The sequence below is a fragment of the Megalobrama amblycephala genome, linkage group LG8, assembly GCF_018812025.1.
Source record: "Megalobrama amblycephala isolate DHTTF-2021 linkage group LG8, ASM1881202v1, whole genome shotgun sequence".
NCBI classification, from domain to species: Eukaryota; Metazoa; Chordata; class Actinopteri; order Cypriniformes; family Xenocyprididae; genus Megalobrama; species Megalobrama amblycephala.
The window spans coordinates 30,452,353-30,476,462 of record NC_063051.1 but is presented as its reverse complement, the minus strand read 5'-3'; the positions used below and the strand labels follow the sequence as shown (position 1 = coordinate 30,476,462).

The 24,110-nt window shown below is 38.0% G+C and overlaps 2 protein-coding genes across 2 annotated transcripts in view; one reads left to right on the top strand and one right to left on the bottom strand.

The window, feature by feature from the left end:
- Window positions 1–3,647: 3,647 nt before the first annotated feature.
- On the top strand, window positions 3,648–6,451 carry gbx2 (gastrulation brain homeobox 2). Its single transcript, XM_048198491.1, has 2 exons — window positions 3,648–4,609; window positions 5,433–6,451. Exons 1-2 carry the CDS (start codon window positions 4,099–4,101, stop codon window positions 5,936–5,938), a joined length of 1,017 nt encoding a protein of 338 aa, XP_048054448.1. The 5' UTR covers window positions 3,648–4,098; the 3' UTR covers window positions 5,939–6,451.
- A 6,442-nt stretch (window positions 6,452–12,893) lies between these two features.
- Window positions 12,894–24,110, bottom strand: part of agap1 (ArfGAP with GTPase domain, ankyrin repeat and PH domain 1) — a 165,439-nt gene continuing 154,222 nt past the window's right edge. The window contains 2 exon segments of the mRNA XM_048200479.1: window positions 12,894–15,854; window positions 18,353–18,608. Coding sequence (XP_048056436.1) covers window positions 15,648–15,854; window positions 18,353–18,608 — 463 coding nt within the window. The 3' untranslated portion in view covers window positions 12,894–15,647.

Sequence of the window (24,110 nt, the reverse complement as noted above, 5' to 3'; positions counted from 1 at the left end):
TAGAATATAGATAGGAATAAAACTGTAACGTTTGGTTTAAGTGCTTCTGAAGTGGAAATATATGGCTCAGTGTAGGAGAAAAAACTCATTTTGAGAAAAAGGACTTTAAAATATGTATTTTAATTGAAATCTATAGATACAAATAGAAAAAGTGCCAAAAAATAAATACTTAAAAGTGGATTTTGGATGTTTTCATACCACTAGTCTGAAAAAATACTTTATTAAAAGCCAAAAAGCCCAAAATCTCAAAATTGAAAAAAACAAACAAACTGTGTTTTATGTAGTGTATTGCCTTAACCCAGCAGTTGGGTTAAATGTTTGACCAACCTGCTGGGTAGTTTTATTTAACTCAACTATTGTTTAAAAATGACTGTATGGCTGGCTTAAAATTAGCCCAAAATGGAATGGAAATGAACATTTAATAATATGTTTAATAAATGAACATTTATTACTATGTTTAATGAATAATAATTAAACAATACACATCTATAAAATTGCTTATTAATAAATGTTCACCTTTTGATTATTATTGTTTCCTCTAGTAATTATGTGTCTGATTTTTAATTTCAAACATATTTTGGGTTCATTTTAAGCCAGCCATATAGTCATTTTTAAACAATAGTTGAGTTAAATAAAACTACCCAGCATGTTGGGAAAACATTTAACCCAACTGCTGGGTTTGTCCATTTTCAACCCAACTTGGGTTGCTTTTAACCCAGCATTTTTCAGAATGTACATTATTATAATATTTATGCATGCATTTAAATGTTATTCAAAAACATTGTGCTATTTCTTATTCCGCAAATTTTGTTTCTCCATAAATATTAAATAAACTTCTTTCGACGATCATGTACTTTCTCGAGTTCTTTAAAGGGGCTTTTAGCCCTTAGCAGTGCATATTACACAGTACTACATGTCTAGACTCTCCTTTTGCGGTGGGTGTAAGGATACAGAGCAGCCTTAAACTCAGTGGTTATTGACTAGCACCGTGTGGAGCCCCGAGGACCGGTCGACTAAGATAGATCAATCTTTGTGTTTAGCCCTGAGCCTCAGGGAGAACCAGCACTCCCCAGCAGTCACGCATGGCCAGACCTTGAATGGCTCTGATCTGCTATCATCAGGGGATCATTTAAAGGTTAATCAATTGATTTCAAATAGATCTCATAATTTGAAATCGAAGGTCAGGCTTTTAATAGCCGTTTGTCTACGACCAAAACACAAATTAAACACATATATACGAAAGCGAGCCTCTGCCCTTTCCTAATGCGACTGCATCAGAGAGAGGGAAACAGCGACTCGTGTTTTCATTGGGAGAAGCCAACTGTGCCGAATAAATTATGGCTGACATTTGGATCTTGATGAAAAGGTTGAGCCTGAGACACAGTAACTAAATAATGTTGAATGGTCAAATGCTGCAGGCAACATTTCAAAATCCATTTCCCCTGCAAAACTGCATCGAGTAGCAATAAGAGGTCTTTAATTGGTTTGCCCACTGAGTAAACCTTTCTTAGATGCGGGGCATTTTCTCCAGTATGCTACACAATTAAAAGCATGTATTGGGTCTCCCGTTTAAAGCGCAGAACTCAGGCTCAGTCGCAGTTATTGTCCCGTTCAGAAGGTCTTTGGGCCTTTCTTAATTTAGCCCACGGTAACGCTCCCCTTCGCTTCTACATAATGGATGATTCTGCACTCCACCATGCAGGAAAGGTTTAATTAAATCATATTCCAATCATAATCCATGTTGTTAATTAAACTGGATAATTTATAAGTACAAAAGAGGGTATTTATTAGCTGCTCTGCGGTGCAGCGTATTAGAAAGCACCCCCATCCCCCATTCGACTATTGATGCCTTCACATGATTGATAATGGAACGGTGACTGCTGTACTATTTGTCTAATGGTGGTGCAATTAAATCCCCTTGTAAATGACCCATGCCTCATTTCATCCTAATCTATGGAATTTTGATTGAATTTGTCAGCGTTAATTGAAAAATACTGCTATTTAATGTCTGCATTGCAGTTGCGGATCAGCCTGTCTTTAATGAGACTGTGTCCTTGTGACCCTGGGGAGGGGGTGAGGGGCTGCCCTTGATTTGGCATGGAGGCAGAGGTGGGGGTCAAGGTTTTTAGGGTGCACCAAGGGAAGGAAGGTCCCCAAAGATTAGGACTAATCACCAGCGTGAAGAGAGAAAAAACGGGTGCATTCCTTTTAATTATGTGGACCAAACGATGCCCAAAACATTTTACAAACATTTATTGATCAGCAATTCCGCTGAATAATTCATTATTTAATCCCCCTCCCCATAAAACATTGACAATTTCATTATTGTTTTTTTCCCTTTATTCAGGGTTTTAGGAGTGTGCCTGCCTACTGATGCACGATTGAATAATAATAATAAAAAAACATTGTAATATCAGAGAATTCTATAGGGTTTCATGTTCTGTATTTCTGCAGAGCAGATTGTTTATGGATGTGAGGAACACAGAATATGTGAATATGACGGCTATTAAAGGGTTAGTTCACCCAAAAATGACATTTCACCCTCATGATGTTTCGTTCATCTTCAGAACACAAATTAAGATATTTTTGATGAAATCCGAGAGTTTTTTTTTTTTTTAATTCCTCGATAGAAAGCAATGAAAATACCACATTCAATATCCAGAAAAGTAGTAAAAACATGATTAAAACAGTCAACATGATTGCAGTGGTTCAACCTTAATGTTATGAAGCGACGAGAATACTTTTTGTGCGCAAAAACAAACAAAAATAACAACTTTATTCAACAAATTCATCTCCTCCTGTCATTCTGCTATGCTAATTACGTTGTAGCACCTCCGTGTTTACCTCCGAACACTGGCTCAGTATTGGCCGATGTTAGTCATGTGATCAGCACGACGCATGCATGTGATGCTGACGCAGGAGCCGCCCCATAAAGAGCCGCGTTTGGACGTAAACACAGAAACGCAGCACTGCGCCAACAGCGTAACAGACTGACAAGAAAGAACAAAAATTGTTGAATAAAGTATTTTTTGTTTTGTTTTGTTTTTGTGCACAAAAAGTATTCTTGTAACTTCATAACATTATGATTGAACCACTGCAGTCACATGACTGTTTTAATGATGTTTTTACTACTTTTTTGGGCCTTGAATATGGTCATTTTGGTGCTTTCTATTGAGGATAAAAAAACAAACTCTTAATTTGAGTTCTGAAGATAAATGAAGGTCTTATGGGTTTGGGGTGAGTAATTTTATTTTTGGGTAAACTAACCCTTTGAGTCTTGTGTCATTATGAACAGGCCAATGTCAGTGTCATCTGCAGGGCCGTCGATTCTAGGGGCCCCTGGAATGGTAAAATATTTATTTAACATTTACAAAATTGCATCTCAGAATATGCATGCACTGAGGCCAAAAGGATGGTTTTCATGAACTGGAATTAAAAAAAAAAAAAAAAAGAAAAACTATTAAATGCACTAGCAATTGCAGTGCCAAAATGCACATCAGATCACATCTCACATGATTCTTGTTTTGACTGTTTTGGAATGTGAGACCGTGTTAGTGACGTTCTAATTTAAGAGACAGCAGCAGCGCTCGCGGCTCCTGCGCGTCAGGACAGTTCCACAGAAAAACTGGACCAATCGCAAGCGCGGAGTCGGGGTGGGCGTGGTCAGAGCGCATGGTGGAGACGCTTAAACCGAAGGAGCGTAATTCAAACTCACACTTCAGTAGATGATCACAGCTGATGCAGCGAGGAGCGATTTATTGTGACTTCCATCAGGTCGGAATGAAACGCGGCCGAGCGGAAGGGACAAGGACGCAGAGATAACTCAAGGGAGGACGATAAAGCTCATCTGAGATGCTCGATCTTTTTCTCGTCCAGACATTTCTCAGCAAGGGATTTGCTTGTGTTTTAATGCACTCTGTTCTTATAACGAAACAAATCAGTTTGGCACCGAACTAAGTCGAAACAGATGCAACGCTTCATTCGCAGGATTACCAAAAGCTCAGAGAGTGTCAGTGTATGATTCTCATCTGAGAGGCACAGGGGAGACAGCTGCTCCCACACACTTCAGGACTTCAGAAACTGGCCATACAAGATCATATGAGTGCAGCTTTCAGCTCACCGTTCATGATGATGCAGCGTCCGGTGGGAAGCACCACTGCATTCAGCATTGACTCGCTCATCGGAGGTCCGCCGCAGCCCAGTCCGGGACATTTCGTGTACACGGGCTATCCCATGTTTATGCCCTACCGGTCAGTGGTTCTACCTCCGCCGCCGCCGCCGCCACCTCCTCCGGCTCTTTCCCAGAGCGCGCTCCCCGCGACCCATCCGCACCACCCGATCCCGGGCTTACCCAGCGGGTTCTGCTCGAGTCTGGCGCAGGGCATGGCGCTCACGTCCACGCTAATGGCCACGTTACCCGGCGGCTTCTCCACCTCGCCGTCTCAGCACCAGGACGCGGCGAGGAAGCTCGGCTCTCAGTCTCTTCACGCCATGTTTGATAAATCTCAGGATATTCGTTTGGATGGAGAGGATGGGAAAACGTTTCCAACGAAAGATTCAGCGACCCTTCCGTCATTTCACGACTCGCAGTCCGTGCACACCTCCACAGGTGAGATTGGTTTTCAGAGACTGCATTGTTGTTTTGAGAAGTTTAAAAATATTATTTGAAAAAATTTGATTTCAAAACTGATCATGCACTGTTAAATAAAAGTAAAAGAGTGTTCTCAAATTTTAATATATATATATATATATATATATATAGAAAAAAGATATTTATTATTCAGATGCCATACGTTTTATTCTAGCAAACCCGTCTGAAATTAATTTTGTCACTTAAATTCAATTTACCGAAAATGTAGGACGGGAATAATTCAAATCTCCCGGAAATAAAATGTCACGATTGAGGCTTAAAGAATTTCAGCGCCATATCAAGTTTTCCAGGGAATAGTGCCCGAGGCCGAGCTGCCATCAGAGACTAAATGAGCTCATTTTAATTGAGGGATCGGAGGGCCAGCGGTGTTTAAATGTCCATAAAACTGTAAGCAAAATTCACTGTCGCCTGGATCATTTATATGTACGCAGAGTAAAATAAATGTAGTCGCACAAATGTTATTACAGCAGACCATGTCTGCAACGTCAAGAAAAAGGACATTAGCAGTTTGATACTGACAAAAGTTCACTAGTGCATGTTTAAAAATATATAAATGATGATGAAAACTTGCAGAAGTGTCGTTTTGAGGCGTGCAAACTACTTTCCCAAGAGATCCATCACCGTGCGTAATTGCGCGTAAAAGTTGCAGCGATACACAGGAAGAATGCGTTGCGACAACACTACTGAAAAATCAAAACACACATTTTATTGTTTAGATGTTTTAACTTCACTCAGCTCTCCAAGTAGCTAATCCTGCTTTTTTTTAATTCTATTCCCATAGCGCGAGGACACAGCAAAGACGACGCGAAGGAGGATGAGTGTCACAGGAAAGATGAGAGCTTCTCCATGGACAGTGATTTAGATTACAGCTCCGACGAGAACGGGCCCGGGAACGCGATGTGTCAGAAGGAGGACGGAGACGCCAGCGGAGGACTGGACGGTGGGAACGGGGCCGGGAACACCACATCCACCGGGAAAAACCGGAGAAGGAGGACGGCTTTTACGAGCGAGCAGCTCTTAGAACTGGAAAAGGAGTTTCACTGTAAGAAATATCTATCCCTCACAGAACGCTCACAGATCGCACATGCCTTAAAGCTCAGCGAGGTGCAGGTCAAGATCTGGTTTCAGAACCGGAGAGCCAAGTGGAAACGAGTCAAAGCGGGCAACGTGAACTCCAAAACCGGAGAGCCCTCCAGAAACCCCAAAATCGTGGTGCCCATTCCGGTGCATGTTAGTCGGTTTGCAATACGCAGCCAACACCAACAGTTAGAACAGGCCAGACCTTGACCATTCCAGAGAGAGGACACGAAACATCTCCAAACTGTTCAAACGCGGAGAAAAAGAAGCAACAGACTCCTGGGAGAAAATGCAGTTTTATTTCCAACTTTGGACCAAATCACGAACACATTTGAGTTGTGTGTATTTAAAAACATAATGATTTAGTTTTGTGTGACTGTCTAGTTCGAGTGTTTTTGGCAGAGATGAATATTATCCTGAAAGGAGCACTTCTGGTCTCTGCTGAAGAACACAATATAATAGTGAAATGAAAAGCATTCCCTCGAATTTATAAAGCGACCTGGTAAATATGTGCTTTTTATTTTTTATGGTAAATAGCCTATATTTAATTTTTTTTTTTCTTGCATTCATTTCCCTTTTTCTGTAACCCTTTTTTCAGACGTCACGGGCACGTTGCTAATTTATTTAATATTGTGAGAGAAAAAAAAAAAAAAACTTGCTAACGTTTCATGAGTTTTACTGACTTCAGAATATTGTGTGGATTAAAGCTGGACCATAAACACCTGTAAAGAAATTTGTCCTTTTTTTTAAAAAAAAAAAAAAAGAAAAAGAAAAGCAACACGTGATTCAAACTCCATCAGTGCTCATATGATACTTTGAGTGGGCTAGACTTTTTTCTTTACATAATTTGTGCAACTTTTGTCTTTAATTTTTTTTTCTTTATAAACATTAAAGAACAATAATTATTGCTAATAATATTATTTTACGAGCCTGTGAGCGCGCGTCGTTTGCGCGCAGTTTCCTCCCTGATGTTCCTGCTGATCTGAGATCATCTCCTGCTGTTGTGACAGGAGGGTGTGGTTCATGATTTCAGGGTCAGGGTGAGACTCTCACAGCCGCGTGTCAGCCTTGATCTCCGGCGTCACTCTGCCTTATTTTATCGGATGAGAAGTAACGAGCTGTTCGGGGCATGTCGGGAAAGCGCAAATGTAAATCAAATATAATTGCGCAAACAGACTCTGCTGTATATGCATTTGATTACAATACAATCATTTACACCTCGCAGCTCTTGACATTTCTGTATTTTATGTTCATATTTTTTTTTCTATAATTAGTATAACCTCATTTAAAAAAAAAAAAAAAAACTAATTTTAATACTTTATTTATCATTATAATCATATATTAGCTATATGTTTATGCGTTTGTATCCGCTTGTCCAAATATGCTGTTTCATAAAAATTTGTTTCCAAATTATAGATTAAAAACGATTTCAATTAAGACTTTTTAAGACAATTTATTACAGCCATTCAAGAACATAATTTATTGCAATATAATTAATATAAGTAGATCTAAAAAAAAAAATAATAATAATAATAAATAAAAAACATTTATTTACTCTATTATTCATACAATTTAAAAAAAATATTTTTTTTTAAATCAGGTAGAAATTGATAAAAATTTGGTAAATGAGAAAATAAAAGAGTCTAGGGTTACACTTTATTTTACAGTGTTATTGTTACATGCAGTTATTATTGTAATAACTATATATTATGCATAATTACATGCAACTAACCCTAAACCAAACCCTAATCTAACCCTATAGTAAGTACTTGTAGTTACTTAATATTACTCAGTACGTAAATGTATAATTACAGTGTAACAAAGACACCTTAAAATAAAGTGTAACTGAATCTAGTAACATTCTTACAAGCAATATATAATTATAATGAATTACTTTAATAATAACAAAAACATGTGTAATTACAGTCTGCAACACAAAATAATTACACATGAATATACATGTTGTTTTTTGTAGTATTAATCAGCATTTAGCCTATATGGAGAGTAATATGAGAAATATAAGGTGAAACAAAAAGTCTTATGACTGCAGTGAAGTTTCATTATTAAACTGGAATCCTAATTTTTCTTCTCAGAGGAATTGAATTATTATTGGTAGCAGATTTATTGTTGCGTGCAAGTGCAAGTCCTGAGCATTGCAATAGATCAGACATCATCAGTGCCTCATCATCATCATCATCATCACACACACACACACTAGACAACTGAAATGTGCTGGTCTGAATGATGCTGGAGAATAGACGATGCATTCATGTAGATTATAGTGACATGAAAACTGTGCAGAAAGACATTTGAAAAGGAACCGATAGAGAAAAAGAGAGATCTGACAATTGCCCAAACTCTGATGAATTTTTTTGCAAATTGTAATCAAGGCTGGCCGTAGTGTGTGACAGATAAACGGCCCCGCGGGGACAGACTCGGGCCTCAGCTTTCACTCCAGCTCGTCCCTCCTGCACTAAATTAACAGCGTCAAATTAACCTCCGGTGATTAATCCTGACGAGATACTGAAACACTGTCAGATCTGGACCGAACAACAGAGATCATGAGAGACAAAAACACCTTTGATTTGATTCTTAAAAATAAACTTCTGTTTTTCTAACATGTAAGAATTTCATGTTTTATTAAATAAAACCTTTTTAAATTAGCATTATTGTAATCATAATTAGAGATTATTTAAGATCAATTTTTTTGTTCATTTATAGATCTGTATATTGACAAAAGCACATGCAAAAAAAAAAAAAAACTAATTTATTCAATTGTATTCAATCTTTTACTAGTATTAAGCACAAAATAAGTCTGATTTATCACAAAAAAGCAGTTGTTTATGAATGCAGATTTTTCCTTTTAGTTTAGATTTTACTCATAGATATAATTAGAAAATAATCAAAAATAAATTCCCATTAATAATTAATGAGCATCAAGCAGTCAGGCTGTGTGTGTAAAGGAGAAGCGGGTGAGTTATAATACCATCAGTTCAACCAATTAGAAATGAGCTACAGGGATGAAATCACAAATCACACACACATAATATTTACAGATTCTGTGTAAAATATAAAGGATTACAAGAATCTTGAGGTAATTACAGCTTCATCTCTGGGTTATAATTGGACTTGAGATTATATTAATGCATGTTAAATGACAGAACAGGTATCATCTGATTCTTCTTTAATTTGATATTTAAAAATATTATATATTAAATACATTCTTAAAAAGTTCCATGGTCAGAAAAAAAGGGATATTTTTGCACAAAACAGGACAGTAGGTGACATTTGACAATTGTGACTGACTAACACACACACATGTTTCCATGTTTTATGGGGACTTAATAACTTTACACATTTTTGGAATGATTTTTATACTGTACTTCAAACTACATTTTCTATTCCCTAAACCTACATTTTTACATTTTCAAAAAACATCACTTAGTATGATTTATAAACTGATTTCCTATATATTGGCCATTTTTAATGAAAATACTTACAATAAAATGAAGATAGGGACGACATTTTTAACAAGTATATATTCGATTACCAGTAAATTTATGCATGCAATTTAAAACATCCATGTTTTCTGTGAGGGTTTCAGATCGCCTCAGAGCTGATGATCAAATACAGCACTCGTTGCTCTTGACATCAATTCACACAAAGCAGTAGAAGAGAATTATTGGATTATATCAGAGTTCGAGACACTGAGTTACAGCAGTCCAGCACACCCGTCTGTACGACAGGATTAGAGCACTTCCAGCTCTTTCTCTCTGAACATTTGGATTATCATCACAACATGATGGTGCAGCTCACGCCTCATTTCAGGGCTTCTCTAGCATTTCTAATGCCATTATTGTGTGTGTGTGAGAGGGACACACACACATATCATGATAGATGAACAGCTCTGTTAATGCACTGAACCAGTGCTCTGCCTCATTGGATTTCTAAGTGGAACTGATTTATGATGAGAGATGATCAGACTAGATCTGGACAAGATGCTTCAGGGTTTTGTGCTTCTGGACCACCGCTGACATTTTAAGGATTCATTTCCCACGGCTCCTCTAGCCTGTCAACCTTCGACAGCTTACGAGCTGCAAATGTTTGTGAAAGGAATTATAAGAAAACAAACACACTTCCTGTCAGTCGCTCATAATCACGCTCCCCTCTCAACCACGAAACATTTCCTCTTTCTATAGATTGCTCTTTTCTCTCTCTCTCTGCCTTCTGCCTTGTCTAATCTCTTTAATTACATCTGTTTTCCTGGGCTGCTGAGGCCTCTTTTGTCCTCCCGGTCAGGGGGCTTTTGTGGGGGCAGAATCAAGCCCCGCATCCCCTCCTCGGATGCTTTGTGGAGCTGCGGCTCTCTTCCTGCGAGGGAGAGGATGAGAAGGGGATTAGAGGATCTTTATCTCATTAGAGACACAGTGAGTCGGCAGGGCCCGGCTTTAACGCCTTCATCTGCACCGCGGAGGCCAGAGAGCGGACCGCACCCGCTGACAAACCCAAACTAGGCGTTCGGGCAGAAGACATGTGAAGCACAAAACATACACGTGTGTTTCTTAACACTTAACATCTTCTGAAACACAGCTGATTTGTATCCAATATATAAAAGTATAAGTTATGATTTTAAAAGAAAAGTTGGCACATTTTGGAAACACAATAAAATCATGAATTATTTATTTAACTGATTAAAGCACAAAGAAAGTTTTCACTGACCAATTTAAGTGTATTTTGTAAATATAAACTAATTTTGATTTTGATGGATGCAACACACTCCAACAAAGTTGGAATAGAGGCAAAATAATAGTGAAAAGGTTACAGAATATCCCAGTTAAACAGTTTTGAAACAGTCCAGAATTAACTGGTGATAGGTGATGGGATTGTGTTTGGGTATAAAACTCATATCCTCCAAAGACACGGTCTTTGCAAGCAAAGATGGGTCACGGCTCATCATTTTGTGCCAAATTTCATGAGAGAATCAGCATTTTTTCATTTTTTCTTAATGCAAAATTGCAAAGCATTTACATCTTTCACCATCAAAGATTCAACACTCTAAAAAATGCTGGGTTAAAAACAACCCAAGCTGGGTTAAATATGGACAAACACAGCAGGTTGGGTTAAAGTGCACCTATTATGCCCTCTTTCACAAGATGTAATATAAGTCTCTGGTCTGGTCAAGTTTCAGCTTAAAATACCCCACAAATTTGCCCCTATTTGGGGGTGAGAAAAACATGCCTTTTACTATATTACTATATTGCTGGCTAAAAAAATAAATCCAAAATTGGTTGAAAAAAATGGCTGGGTGAAAACAACCCAATCTCTGGGTTTGTCCATATTTAACCCAGCATTTTTTTAGAGTGAAGGAATCCAGAGAATCTCAGTCTGTGCACGGCCAGGCAAACCTCCGGTGAATGTGCATGACCTTTGACCCCTCAGACAGCACTGCATGAGGAACCATCATACTACACTAAAAAATGTTGGGTTAAAAACAACCCAAGTTGGGTTGAAAATGGACAAACCCAGCGATTGGGTTAAATGTTTGCCCAACCTGCTGGGTAGTTTTATTTAACTCAACTATTGTTTAAAAATTGCTGTATTGCTTACTTAAAATGAACCCAAAATGAACATTTATTACTATGTTTAATAAACAGCCACATGGGCTTGGGAGTACTTTGGAAAACAGAAATGCAACGCGAGTCTCTGTTATACAGGGAGAAAGTATCTGCATCTGTATCTGAGTTCTCGGGGTCTGAGCTCATCTCAGATGCTCTGAAACACTGTGGAAATGTGTGCTGTGGTCAGATGAGTCCACCATTCAGCATGTCTTTGGAAAAACATAGAGTTCTCAGTCCCAAAGATGAAAGGGACCATCCAGACTTTCGTCAGCGACAGGTGCAAAACATCTGTCATGGTACGGAGGTGCGTCAGAGCAAACAGCATGATGTGGAGACGTGTATTGGGATTGTACATCTTTCCTGGGAAGCAAGACAATGCCAGACCTCGTTCTGCACGTGCTAAAACAGAGTGGTTTCTAGACACTCTACAATGTTGAAGAAATGTGCTTGACTGTCTGTCTGCAATCCAGATCTGACTTTTATTGAAAATGCATGGCCCATCATGAAAAGGAGAATCAGATAAAACAACCACGGAACGTCTTGTATCAGGCGAGATTGGGCAAAAATTCCATTTGCAAAACTGCAAGAGTTAGTAAACTACCCAATGTTCTTCAGAAAAATCCTCCAGCTCCTGCAGATTCTTCCGTTTTCAAGCATTTTTTGCATATTTGAACCCTTTCCAGCAGTGACTGAATGATTTTGAGATTTATCTTTTCACACTGAGGGTCTCAAACTCACCTATTAAAAAAGGTTCAAACATTCACTGATGCTCCAGAAGGAAACACGATGCATTAAGAGTCGGGGTGTGAAAACTTTTGAACAAGATGTCCAAATTTTTCTTATTTTGTTTAAATATCATTGTTTTTCGTTTAGTACTGCCCTTCAGAAGCAACAGAAGATACTTGCATGTTTCCCGGAAGACAAATTAATCACAATTTACCTTGATCTTCAAATTCAAAAGTTTTCACTCCCCGACTCTTAATGCATTGTGTTTCCTTCTGGAGCATCAGTGAATGTTTGAACCTTTTTTAATAGTTGAGTTTGAGTCCCTCAGTTGTCCTCAGTATGAAAACACAGATCTCAAAATCCTACAGTCACTGCTGGAAAGGGTTCAAATATGCAAAAATGCTTGAAAACTGAAGAATCTGCAGGAGCTGGAGGATTTTTCAGAAGAACAGAGCTCAGTTTAACTGCTCAGGACAAACAAGAGACTCATGAACAACCATCACAAAACATAAAAACAGTCGTGGATCATCAGGTAACCACACACAGTATTGAGAATCAATGGGGTTATTTTAATAAATTCAGCTATTGTTTTGTCTTGTGAACTAAATGCAAACATCTTTTATGTAAAATATCTTACTCAGGACAGTACTAAACAAAAAATAACATGCATTTTGTATGATCTCTCTTATTTTGTTAAAATTATTCACTTTTTCAGATTCTGCAAGTGGTTCACATACTTTTTCATGCAAATGTATACTGTATACACACACACACACAAAATAAAATACAATTAAAATGGTAGAAAAATCAAGGAGAGAACATTATATTAAGAAGCTTTTTATTGAAAAGAGACATTACAGTATAAGACTCTGCATCAGGTATAATTTTTCAACACAGTACTGTACAGCTGACACAAACTCAATATAATAACAACAACAATAATTAGAAACACAACACCAATAATTCGAATCAGAATGATAGTTGTGATGCCAATGGACTGAATTAAAGGAACAAATGCAAAACCCAAGTAGCGTGAGAGATCTCATATTCATAAATAATTAAACGGGTCTCTTGGGTTTGAAAGTAACACGGAGACTGTTGATGAAATGAGGTAACGAACACAAACGAAAACAAAGTAAACAAACTACGTGTTTCTCCATTTTTACATCTATTTACACGAAGCGATGACAAGGATATGTTCAAGCAACTCGGAACGTACTGATAAAAACCCCAAACTGTCTGCGTTATTTGCTCACGAGGGGCGGCGTGATCCTTTGGTTGCCGTCACGGTATCGGTTGGATTTTTGTCTCTTTTGCTCATTCATGCTTGCTTTATTCAGTTCCAGATCAAAAAAGAAATTTTTGCTCAAAGTGATGGATTACAGATGGGAGGACTGACAAAATAAGAAATGTTCACAAGTTGTTCATAAAGGTTTTTTCATATTAAAATGGCAGACTCTTTAGCGTCACCTGTCAGGGTACAGTCATTTTATGAAGACAAAGACATTTACACGAGGAAAAGAACATTTACATCCGTTCATGCAAAAAGATCAAAAACAAAAACGACTGGTTTTCCACAGAAAGGATTCGAAGTGGACATTATATTGTGGGTTCTTCACGACGAGTGATCTGTGTTCTGTAGTGCATTTAGTCATAAATAATAGTTATCGTGGTAAAGCCTCTAAAGGCCTGCTACGTTATATACAAGGCGAAAAGCTGAAAATCAACATGTTTCTATATCCTCATGTCCTTCACTAAAGCTTTTCAACGCTCACTGTTTTCCTTAGAAGGCTATTTAAGTTTCTCTACATGTTCCCAAAATGTCTAGCAACTAAGACTTTCCCGATTGTTTGTGTTGCGGAATATCAATTCTGCAACACACATCCTCTCACATCTCCAACCCCCAGTCCAAGTACCTTCACATTTCTACTACCTAAAATCAATGGAAGCTGAGATTAAATGATCAAAGCCCATATTATGGAGTAAGTCAATATCAAACCCTGCATGGGATCTTCTGTAATGATATATATACGCCCTGAGACAGAGTCTTACGTCGGCTTTACGTCTCTCAATAACAACGGCACCTCAGACCGCTGGGGTGACGTCCGAGAAAGCGGAGAGAAATTATTACTTGTGTGTCTAACCTGGCTGAATTTTGGCTTCGTATTGCTTTAATACTCCTTGACACACAATAAAAGGAAGAATATAAAGGTGAGGAGGAAAACTAAGCTATGAAGTGTGAACTCGACTCAAACAGGCACACTTTCAGACACCTAAACCTGCACTGAAACAGGTAAAAATATCAGGCTCATGTCAGGGGGAGTGTTTTCTTCAAATACTTTCTATATAGTACACTACTTAGAGAAAAAATAGAATGAGAGATAGAGCAGGAAGTAGTATGTACAGATTGGGATTGAAGGCCCAGAGAGTCCTTCTCTTCATTGAGATACATGAGGTTTAGGACTTTAGGTGTGAAGTGTGTGAAGAGCAACAGACAGAGATGACCTGAGAGCAGATTTCAGTCGTTTGCATTACAAAAAAAGTCCTGCATTTGTGTGATATTCTGTGCCGAGAGTCGAAGCAACCAACCTACCCGTGATATTACGGTCTTAAAAACTAGGAAAAGCATAGCGGTGGATTTATTGATGATGAGGTTCATCTGAATCTGTGTCTGCACACTTCGCTGTAAGCTGACGAATGGGCAACATATAAGGCTAGTTTGACGTGCTTAAAGATTAAAAATTTGCTAAATAAAAGAAATGCAAAGTAAAAAAAAATGCAATTCCCTTTTGCTTCTGAGAAAGTTAAATCTTAAAACACTTCCGTTGGTCCAGTAATGCGCACTAAAACAAATGCTACTCAATAACGTTCAAATAAAAAAGGTTAAAAAAGACCATGTCAGATCCAAACTTCAAATGTACGACTCAATATTTGGGTGTTTCCGTCAATGTCATTATTCACATTCCTTTAAAATGCAGAAGAAAAAAAAAAAGACATAATGGACATACTGGCTGAAAAAGAGTCCGAATAGATGCAAAGAAAAAGTCAGAGAGAGAGAGAGAACGGACAGAAAAACCAGTGTCATCAAAGTGGTGAGATGAAAGTCCAGACACACACGGTGACCAAGTGAAGTTCTCTGGGACTTCTGGGTCATTTTGAAGATATCCCATCGTTTCATGTCTTGCTTTCTCATACACACGCACCCTATTCTCCCATCATGCACTTGGTAGCTTAAACTGGCGCAGTCAGAAAAGCAGAATCCAGGGTTGTTTTAATTTTTGTTCCACGATGCAGTGAGACATTGGACATGGGGCACTCTCCCAAAAAAAAATAGATGACCTATGACTGGCCATGACAATGTTTTCCACCAGAGGGATTGTAAAGTCAGGGTGCTGACCGTTTCACAAGAGGCAAGGGGAGGCTGTGAGTGCAAACACAGTAGCTCTTCATCATCATCATCATCATCATCAGTGTTGGGGTCATTCCCTTGAGTCTGGTGTAGTTTCATGATTCTGATGCAGTGGTGGAGCGGGACATATGAAGGTGTGTATGTGAGTGTTTTTCTGTTTTATTTCTCATATAACTGCACTGTTCATGCTGCTGCAGCTGTTATTGCGATTATTGTTCCTGCGTGACAGGTTGGGCGTGGCCATGAGCGGGTAACGCTCGTCGGGACAGCCGTACTGAAGGAGGATGTCCATACACTCCTGACTGTTGGCTTGCCGCGCGTACGCCAGTGCCGTATTGCCGTGAGCATCCCGTGCCATGATGTCCACGCCGTACTAGAGAGAAACAGGAGAAGAGAGTCAGAGAGAGAAAATATGATTCCAATCCTTACGCCAGAAAATTAACGCTTAAGAGCGAATAAAAGTCAGACTGCTGTTTCTGCGACTCTACATATCCTCCATAAAAATGCTTTGTTGTTGTTATTAATATTATAAATGTTTTTTTTAATTATTATATTATTTTAATATTTTAATAAGGACCCTGTATTAACACTTTGTGCAAAGAGACCATTATTGAAGAATGAACTATATTTGACCATTTCGATAAGAGAAAGGCAGTAACATTTTTTAAAGTCAACATGAAATGGAAGTCTTTACTTCTCTATTGTTATGTATATATGAGAAATGGCTTCTCAAAAAAGACATAAAATGAGGGCGGGACTTGATTTTGTCCATCAAGAATCATTGTGGTTTGTTATCGCTGTGATTTCATGTGAATTCAGAGAAGAGACGCAACGCAAGTGAGAGGAGACATTATTCTGATTAAAAAGTATGAGGGCACATGATTTATATTTTGTCAATTATAATAAATACTGCAATATTCCATAAAAATCAAGAATTGACCATTTTGGTTTTGTGGTGACTCCATAGGTCATAGAGAAGGTAGAAAATTGATTTTTATTGCAATTTTTTTTTTTTTTTTTTTTTTTAAGTAGGGATGCACCTTTTTTTGGGCCGATGCCGATATTTGTCACTTGCTCTCTTATTTGAAGTTTTGTCATTAAAATAGCGTTTTGATCGTGTTTTAAATAAGCAAAGTTCAAAAACGCATGCATTAAGTTATACTACACTGTAAATTCAAATAGTATTCCTTACTATAAAAACACTCGTGTTTACTTGATTTTAACCAAAATGTTGACTTTACTACAAATTTGTAATTGTTGCTGAATTTTAGAACAGATAGTTCCCATAACTAATGTAATTTGAGTAAAATTACAAAAAATTTTCAAGACATGCCAAGACATCCCTCCACACAGTGCAGAATCACACGGACTGAGGATTCAACGTTATGTTTGCAGAGTGGATCTACTTCGGTGAAATAAAAGTAAAAGCTATTCTTGCTGTCTATTAATGGCTTGTTTACTCAGAAAACCCAAGTTAAGATCAATTAGTTTGATGCTGATTTTTCTAAAAAGTTTTTTTTTTTTTTTTTTTTTTTTTTTTTAAACTTACCATGATGGTGATTCATGTTCCCTTTGGTTGGGCACTTGGAACTTTGTTAAAGATTTTACAATTCTCTCCATTTTGGTGCAGCCATGCATCAAGAAATCATTGTTTGTGGTTTCAAAGGAAGAGAAGTAATAAAAAGATCATTTTTAAGAGATGATCTGATTTCTAACTGAATGTTGTTTAGTTAATGTTTAATTTTCGTATTCAGTAGTATTGTTTTAAAATGTTTGTGCTAACACTATCAACATCTTGTTAACCTTTTAATTGAGTATCTGTAATAGTAGCTTACAGCTGACCACTTGAGCCACACACAGATCTCAACATTCAGCATGCAAACCACAACAATGGTGACAATAAAATTTTATTTAAAGTAAATTAAGTACTCTCTACAGTTCTTCTTTTAGTTAGTAGTACTCTCGTGTAAGTGAACTATACTAACAAAGCTTTTGTCAGTACAACATACTATTCTTCTTTCACTTTACTTGAAGAAAAATAAAATGTAGCATAAAATGGCAGATTAAAGCCATGTTGAGAATAATAGTATTTAAGATGTTTGCAGAACACAATATAACACTGTTAGTTAAATGGAATTTCTCATGTAATCTTACTATTAAATCTTAAGTAAGATTAGTAAATATTCTAGAGTATGTTAACTAGAATTGACATTAAACTATTTATTACTTAATTTACTTGGGAAGAGTTAGATTTCTTTACTTTTAATTGATTATTAACTTAACTTCAGTTTTCAGGTATAGAAATAAAATAACGCCCTTCCGTATTCAACTTATGAAGAAAGTGTGACGGACTGAAGGCGGTCTGGCGGAAGCTAGATATTTTACTTCATAACTTGTTAAATATGGATTTTTTTTTTTTTTTTTTACAAAAACGCACTTCAGAAGGCCTTTATTAACCCCCCTGGAGCCATGTGAAATATGTTTATGATGGATGGATGTGGATGGAAGCACTTTCTTCAGCTTCATACTTGTTGGTATCGCGCTTTGCCATTATAAAGCTCGGATGCATCAGGATATTTATTAATATAACTCCGATTGTGTTCATCAGAAAGAAGTGTGTCATATACACCAAGGATGGCTTGAGTGTGAATAAAGCTTGGGGTGATTTTCATTTTAAAGTGAACTAATCCTTTAAACAGACCAGTTGACAGACAAGCTGAAAGGTGGACACCGCACCTGACAAATATTCGCAATTGGTGTGAAAAGACCATTCAATTGTGATTCGTTGAGCTTTTAGGCTTCATGTTTGGTGTGAAAATGTAGTTTGGTGTAGTTTTCTGTGATAAAGCGAGTGTGTGCCGTAGCTCTTACCCAGATGAGCAGTTGCGTGATCACACCATTCCCCTTGCGGCAGGCCAGGTGCAGGGCTGTCCGGCCGTCACCTTCCCCGCAGGTTTCGTTGACCTCATCTCTAGAGCCGTGCGCCAGCAGTATGACCACGAAGCGCAGGTCTTCCTCCGCTGTGGCCCGCAGTAGCTGCTGTCCTAGAGACAGCTCTGTGCACGTCAGCGATGCCAAAAACAACTTCTGCTCGTATTTGGCCCTGATCCAGCGCTCACGTTCCTCTCTGAAACAGCACACACACACACACAATCTAGATTTAGGCTCAAGATTGAATTAACGCAGGGCCGTCAACACGCGGTTTGCACCGGTGGCATGTTTTGATCTGGCTCTCATTCCAAATGACATTTAAAATTTGATGGGATTCGTGTACTGCTTTTCGATTTCATTTCTAGCACAGCGCCGAACATTTACTAGCACTCACATCTCCATTACACACAGCAGCATCTAGACTTTAATGCACTAGAAAAACATTAAACTGAGGAGTACAGGAACAGCACCACCACATTTTGAATGGTCGCCGTCTTGTGTGTAAATGTATGCGTGTCACTCCAGAGAGACTGTAAGAGTGCACGGGTTCAGTCAAAAACAAACTGAGAGAAAGCCAGCAATGCACTGAAGAGGCTGAATGAAGTGGCATAAAAGCCCCCAAAATAGAAAGAAGCACAGTTTACCCTGCCAAACTTTTCACTGGCCCCGCCACATAAACAAATAAATAGTATTTTAATAAATAATGTTAAATAAAGACACTTGTGAACAAATTACAAGCAATAGCACAAATAAATACCATAGAACAAAGATACAAATGATGCATGTACCGAATTGAGTTTCTTTCATTTCTTTTTGTGCATGAATGGTTTAAAACCATTTGAATGTTTATGAAGACTGCAGTCAAAATAACAAGCAGAATATACCAAGTGGCAAAAACCATGATCTCCCTCAAAATCTAGTGAGCTGAACTGAAAAGCGCACCAATTTTGCAACTGATCGCTATTTGGTGTGGGGCCAGGGAGAATGTGAGAGCCGGTCCTGTGAACAGGAGTGATGTTGGGCCAAAGCGAAGCTTGTTTGGAGTTTGAAACAGCTTTCCAAAGCAAACTTTCCAGAAACATTCACTCTGACTGGTAAACACCTTTGAACTATCATTGGTCAGTGGGGATTACGTAATGTGCTCTGAAGCTCCGCCTTCTTTGATATGGAAATCTGCTCTGGTTCATTTCTTCTGTTTAGCGCATCAATGTCAGAAGAAAGTAAAACATGAACACACTGGGAGCTGTTGTAGAGTAGAAATTGAAGTTGTACTTATAATTGAAAGCAACACAAACTTTTTTTTATTTCTTTTTTTAATACTGTAAAGCTGACATACAGTACCTATAAAGTAGGGCTGGAAAAATAAATCGATGCATCGTGAATCGAGAAATTATTCTGGATCGATTCTGAGATTTTCTGAATGTATCGCGATTCTCTCTCGAATTGATTCTGAGCTTAGTTTTTAACAGCAGATGGCGCTGCTTGCTTCCAATTCCTTACACACAACACTTGAACCTTCTATAAAATAATCATTCATAAAGTTCGAAAAGGTTGAAGTGAATTACAAGGGTGTTTGCAGTGGGCTGTTTACAGTCAATCTCACGTCACAAAAGCATTCTGAGGTGCAAGTACATTCTCAGACTCAGCCGAATGCACGAGCGCTCTTCTTCATGAGCATTTGAGTGTGAAAACTAAAAATTAATAACTAGCTTAGAGCGCCATCTGCTGTTAAAAACTAAGCTCAGAATCGATTCCAGAGAAAATCGTGATGCATTTGGAAAATCTCAGAATTGATCCATGAATCGAGAAGCATCGATTTATTGTCACAGCCCTAGTATAAAGTGATATATAAATAAAAGTGATGCGACTTGACTGTAGAGCCGAATTGCAGAGTTTGAGCAAACATATCCATGTTGATATGATCAGTTGCATTATTACCTGCTTTATTTACTATTTGTTGTGTTTATTTATTTATTGAGAGAAAAAGCTAGCACATATTTATCTAAATGCTGCTTCCGGCATCGGGATGTTCGCAAACAGTATACCACCGCAAAGGTATTTCAAACTTCTTTGCCATGAATATATCGGGGCCTTAAGAATGCGAGTGTGTGTTTGACAAGTTAACCAAGCAAACACGAACAGGAGAGGACCATCAGAAATGGTTGGATCGTTTACAGCACCCCTCCTCAAACTGTGCTATGATAGCACTTAATCTCTGTTAATCCCCACAGAGTAAACAGCCTTTCTCTGACAACTCGGGATTAGTTCAGCTTCAGCTCCTATCTGAGGGGCAGAGGGAGTTCTGATACCCCCAGGGAGGGGAAGTGAGTTGGGCAGAGGATATTGAGCTGTTCCCTAAAACACAGCTGCCCCTCGGGGAGCCCAAACCCATGAGACCAAAGAACAGACATCCTACCGTCACAATTCCTCCTCAACAGGAGCATCTGGACAGAAACAAAGTGGACACACGATGATCAGAGATGTCAAGATCAACACTAATGGAGACACTTCAATTTTTAGATTGACAAACAGAAGTTTTGATGGAGAAGTATAGTGTAGGATTTGTGAGAACATGCATTTTCAATGTTTCATTATCTGAATGATCAACATTCAGCAAAATATTGTGGGGAAAATCTCATCAAATAAATGCTTTTCTCGAAGGCCACAATTAAAGACACTCTTTAATTCAATACTTTTTCAAACCTCCTTTTGCCATGATAACAGCTCTGAGTCTTCTCCTATAATGCCTGGTGAGTTTGGAGAACACCTGACAAGAGATTAGAGACCATTTCTCCATACAGAATATCTCCAGATCCTTCAAATCCCCAGGTCCATGTTGATACACTCTCCTCTACAGTTTTCTATAGGGTTTAGGTTAGGGGACTGGGATGGCCATGGCAGAACCTTAATTTTGTGCTCAGTGATTGATTTTGATGTTTGTTTTGGATCACTGTCCTGGTGGAAGATCCAACCATGGCCTATTATAAGATTTCTTGCAGAGAACAAATAGTCTAGGACCTCCAGTAGAAAAAAAATAAGCCCAAAACATTAAAGATCCAGCAGTATATTTAACTGTGGACATGGGCACATTTTATCCATGTTTGCACCAAACCCATCTGGTGGGTTTGCTGCCAAAAAGCTTTTTTTTTTTTAGTTTGAAGTTCCAGTCTTGTCTGACAACTGAATATGCTGGAGATTGTTTCTGGATGAGAGCAGAGGATTTTTCTTGAAACCCTCCCGAGCAACTTGTGGGGATGTAGGTGCTGTTTGATATATTTGTTTAGGCTTTCTGACCCCAAGAGTCAACTAATCTCTGCAATTCTCCAGCTGTGATCTTTGGAGAGTCTTTGGTCACTCAAACTCTCCTCCTCACCATGCATTAAGACATTATAGACACACGTCCTCTTCCAGGCAGATTTGTAACATCTTTAGTTGATTGGAACTTCTTAATTATTGCCCTGATAGTGGAAATGGGGATTTTCAATGCTTTAGTTTTTTCTTACAGCCACTTTCTATTTTGTGAAGCTCAACAATCTTTTGCTCACATCAGAACTATATTCTTTGGTTTTACTCATTGAATGATTAGGGTGAATATGGCCTTTGTGTTTCCTCATGTTTATACTCCTGTGGAACAGGAAGTCAGGGCTGGATAATTTCATGTTCCTAGTCATCCTATGTGCTAAAATTGTAAATATGAAGGGGAATATATATAGATATATTTTACTCAGGAGAACCAATAACTGTGGCCAATGTGTATTATAGAAAAACATTTATTTCAGAATGTGATTTCACCCCTACATTCATTAGTTTTACCCTATATTAAAGGTTAGATTTTTGTGATTTCTTTTAATGAAACATCAAAAGGATAAACAATGCATATTTATTTTCACAGACTTTATTCATGTGTATGCTAAAGAATTATATTGTCCTTTGGCCTTTAAAAACCCCATATAGGTCAACCACTAGCACAGTGGTTCTAAAAAAAGGGCCTTCAATTGGGGTCTCAATAAGTCTTAAAATTATTAATATTATTTAAATGTAGTTATATTTACATAATATTAATTAAAATGCCAAAAAAAAAAAAAAACCCACAAAAATAAAGATGTGTAACCAAAGATGCATCTCAGTTTAGGCTGGAGGTCCTTCAAATAGTCTTGGACATGAATGTTATGAACTATTGCAATAGTGTGTGAATCTGATCTTTCATTGTAAGTGTATAAGAAACCACAGATTATTTTAAATCAACAAAAATCTAAATATTAAAATACATTTTAAATATTCTCCTTAAAGTGATCCCAATTTGTATAATTCCAAGTTGATGGTCTATCCACTGCTCGTAATAAAGGACGCCACAGCCATGACGGGCTTTGAAAGATGAATTCAAGTGTGTCTCAAAGGGTTAAACTCGGACATCCCGATTACAAATTAGCCTTGTATGGATGTCAGGGGCTAGAGTGCAGAGGAGATAACATTTTATCAGAGAGGCAGATGGATGAAAATAGGTAATCAATAGCCCAGGGGATCGATGGTTTAGTGACATCCTTCTTAATCAAACCAGCAAAGCCATGCTGACGGACCTGAACCCCCCACCAGCACACTCAAAGATTTTCTGTCTAAGGTCACAGCTAGCATCACGGCTCACAGTCACAAATGTGCGCACACACAAACAGAGAGAGACAAGTAACAATCACCTGTTGATGTCAAACTACAGCCAGACATTTAATTATCAGAATAAAGTCTGGTTCAGTTTGCAGTTTATTCTAGTCAAGAGACACTGAACATAACAGGAAGGGGCTGTCCAAGCAATTTGTAAAGACTAATCACTTTTTTTATTGCCACTTTTTTGTGTTAGAAGATACATACATATACATTAAAATGTATTTAAGGATTATGGAGGCCACTGTGCTCCTAGGAACCTTAAGTGCAGCAGAAATTTTTTTGTAACCTTGGCCAGATCTGTGCCTTGCCACAATTCTGTCTCTGAGCTCTTCAGGCAGTTCCTTTGACCTCATGATTCTCATTTGCTCTGACATGCACTGTGAGCTGTAAGGTCTTATATAGACAGGTGTGTGGCTTTCCTGATCAAGTTCAATCAGTATAATCAAACACAGCTGGACTCAAATGAAGGTGTAGAACCATCTCAAAGATGATCAGAAGAAACGGACAGCACCTGAGTTAAATATATGAGTGTCACAGCAAAGGGTCTGAATACTTAGGACCATGTCATATTTCAGTTTTTCTTTTTTAATAAATCTGGAAAAATGTCAACAATTCTGTGTTTTTCTGTCAATATGGGGTGCTGTGTGTACATTAATGAGGGAAAAAATGAACTTGATTTTAGCAAATGGCTGCAATATAACAAAGAGTGAAAAATTTAAGGGGGTCTGAATACTTTCCGTACCCACTATATATATATATATATATATATATATATATATATATATATATATATATATATATATATATATATATGATCCCAAATGTTACTAACCGCTACCACCAGCTATTTTAGATGCAAATAGTATCAATAAACTCAGAATGTCCTTACAGAATTTCCAGCATTGATCATTTGATTCACAGTAGGATAAGTAAAGAAAAAACACAGACGGGATGAAAGAGCAGGAAGGAGAGAGAGGGAAGAGAGGAGACAGGAGGAGGAGAGAAAAGCAGCAGCATCTGTGGGAAAGTTGAAGAGTTT

Coding starts and splice junctions, on each gene's coding strand:
- gbx2 (XM_048198491.1), top strand. CDS start 4,099: ATGAGTGCAGCTTTCAGCTCACCGTTCATGATGATGCAGCGTCCGGTG. Junction 4,610..5,432: donor GTCCGTGCACACCTCCACAG/GTGAGATTGGTT, acceptor CTATTCCCATAG/CGCGAGGACACAGCAAAGAC.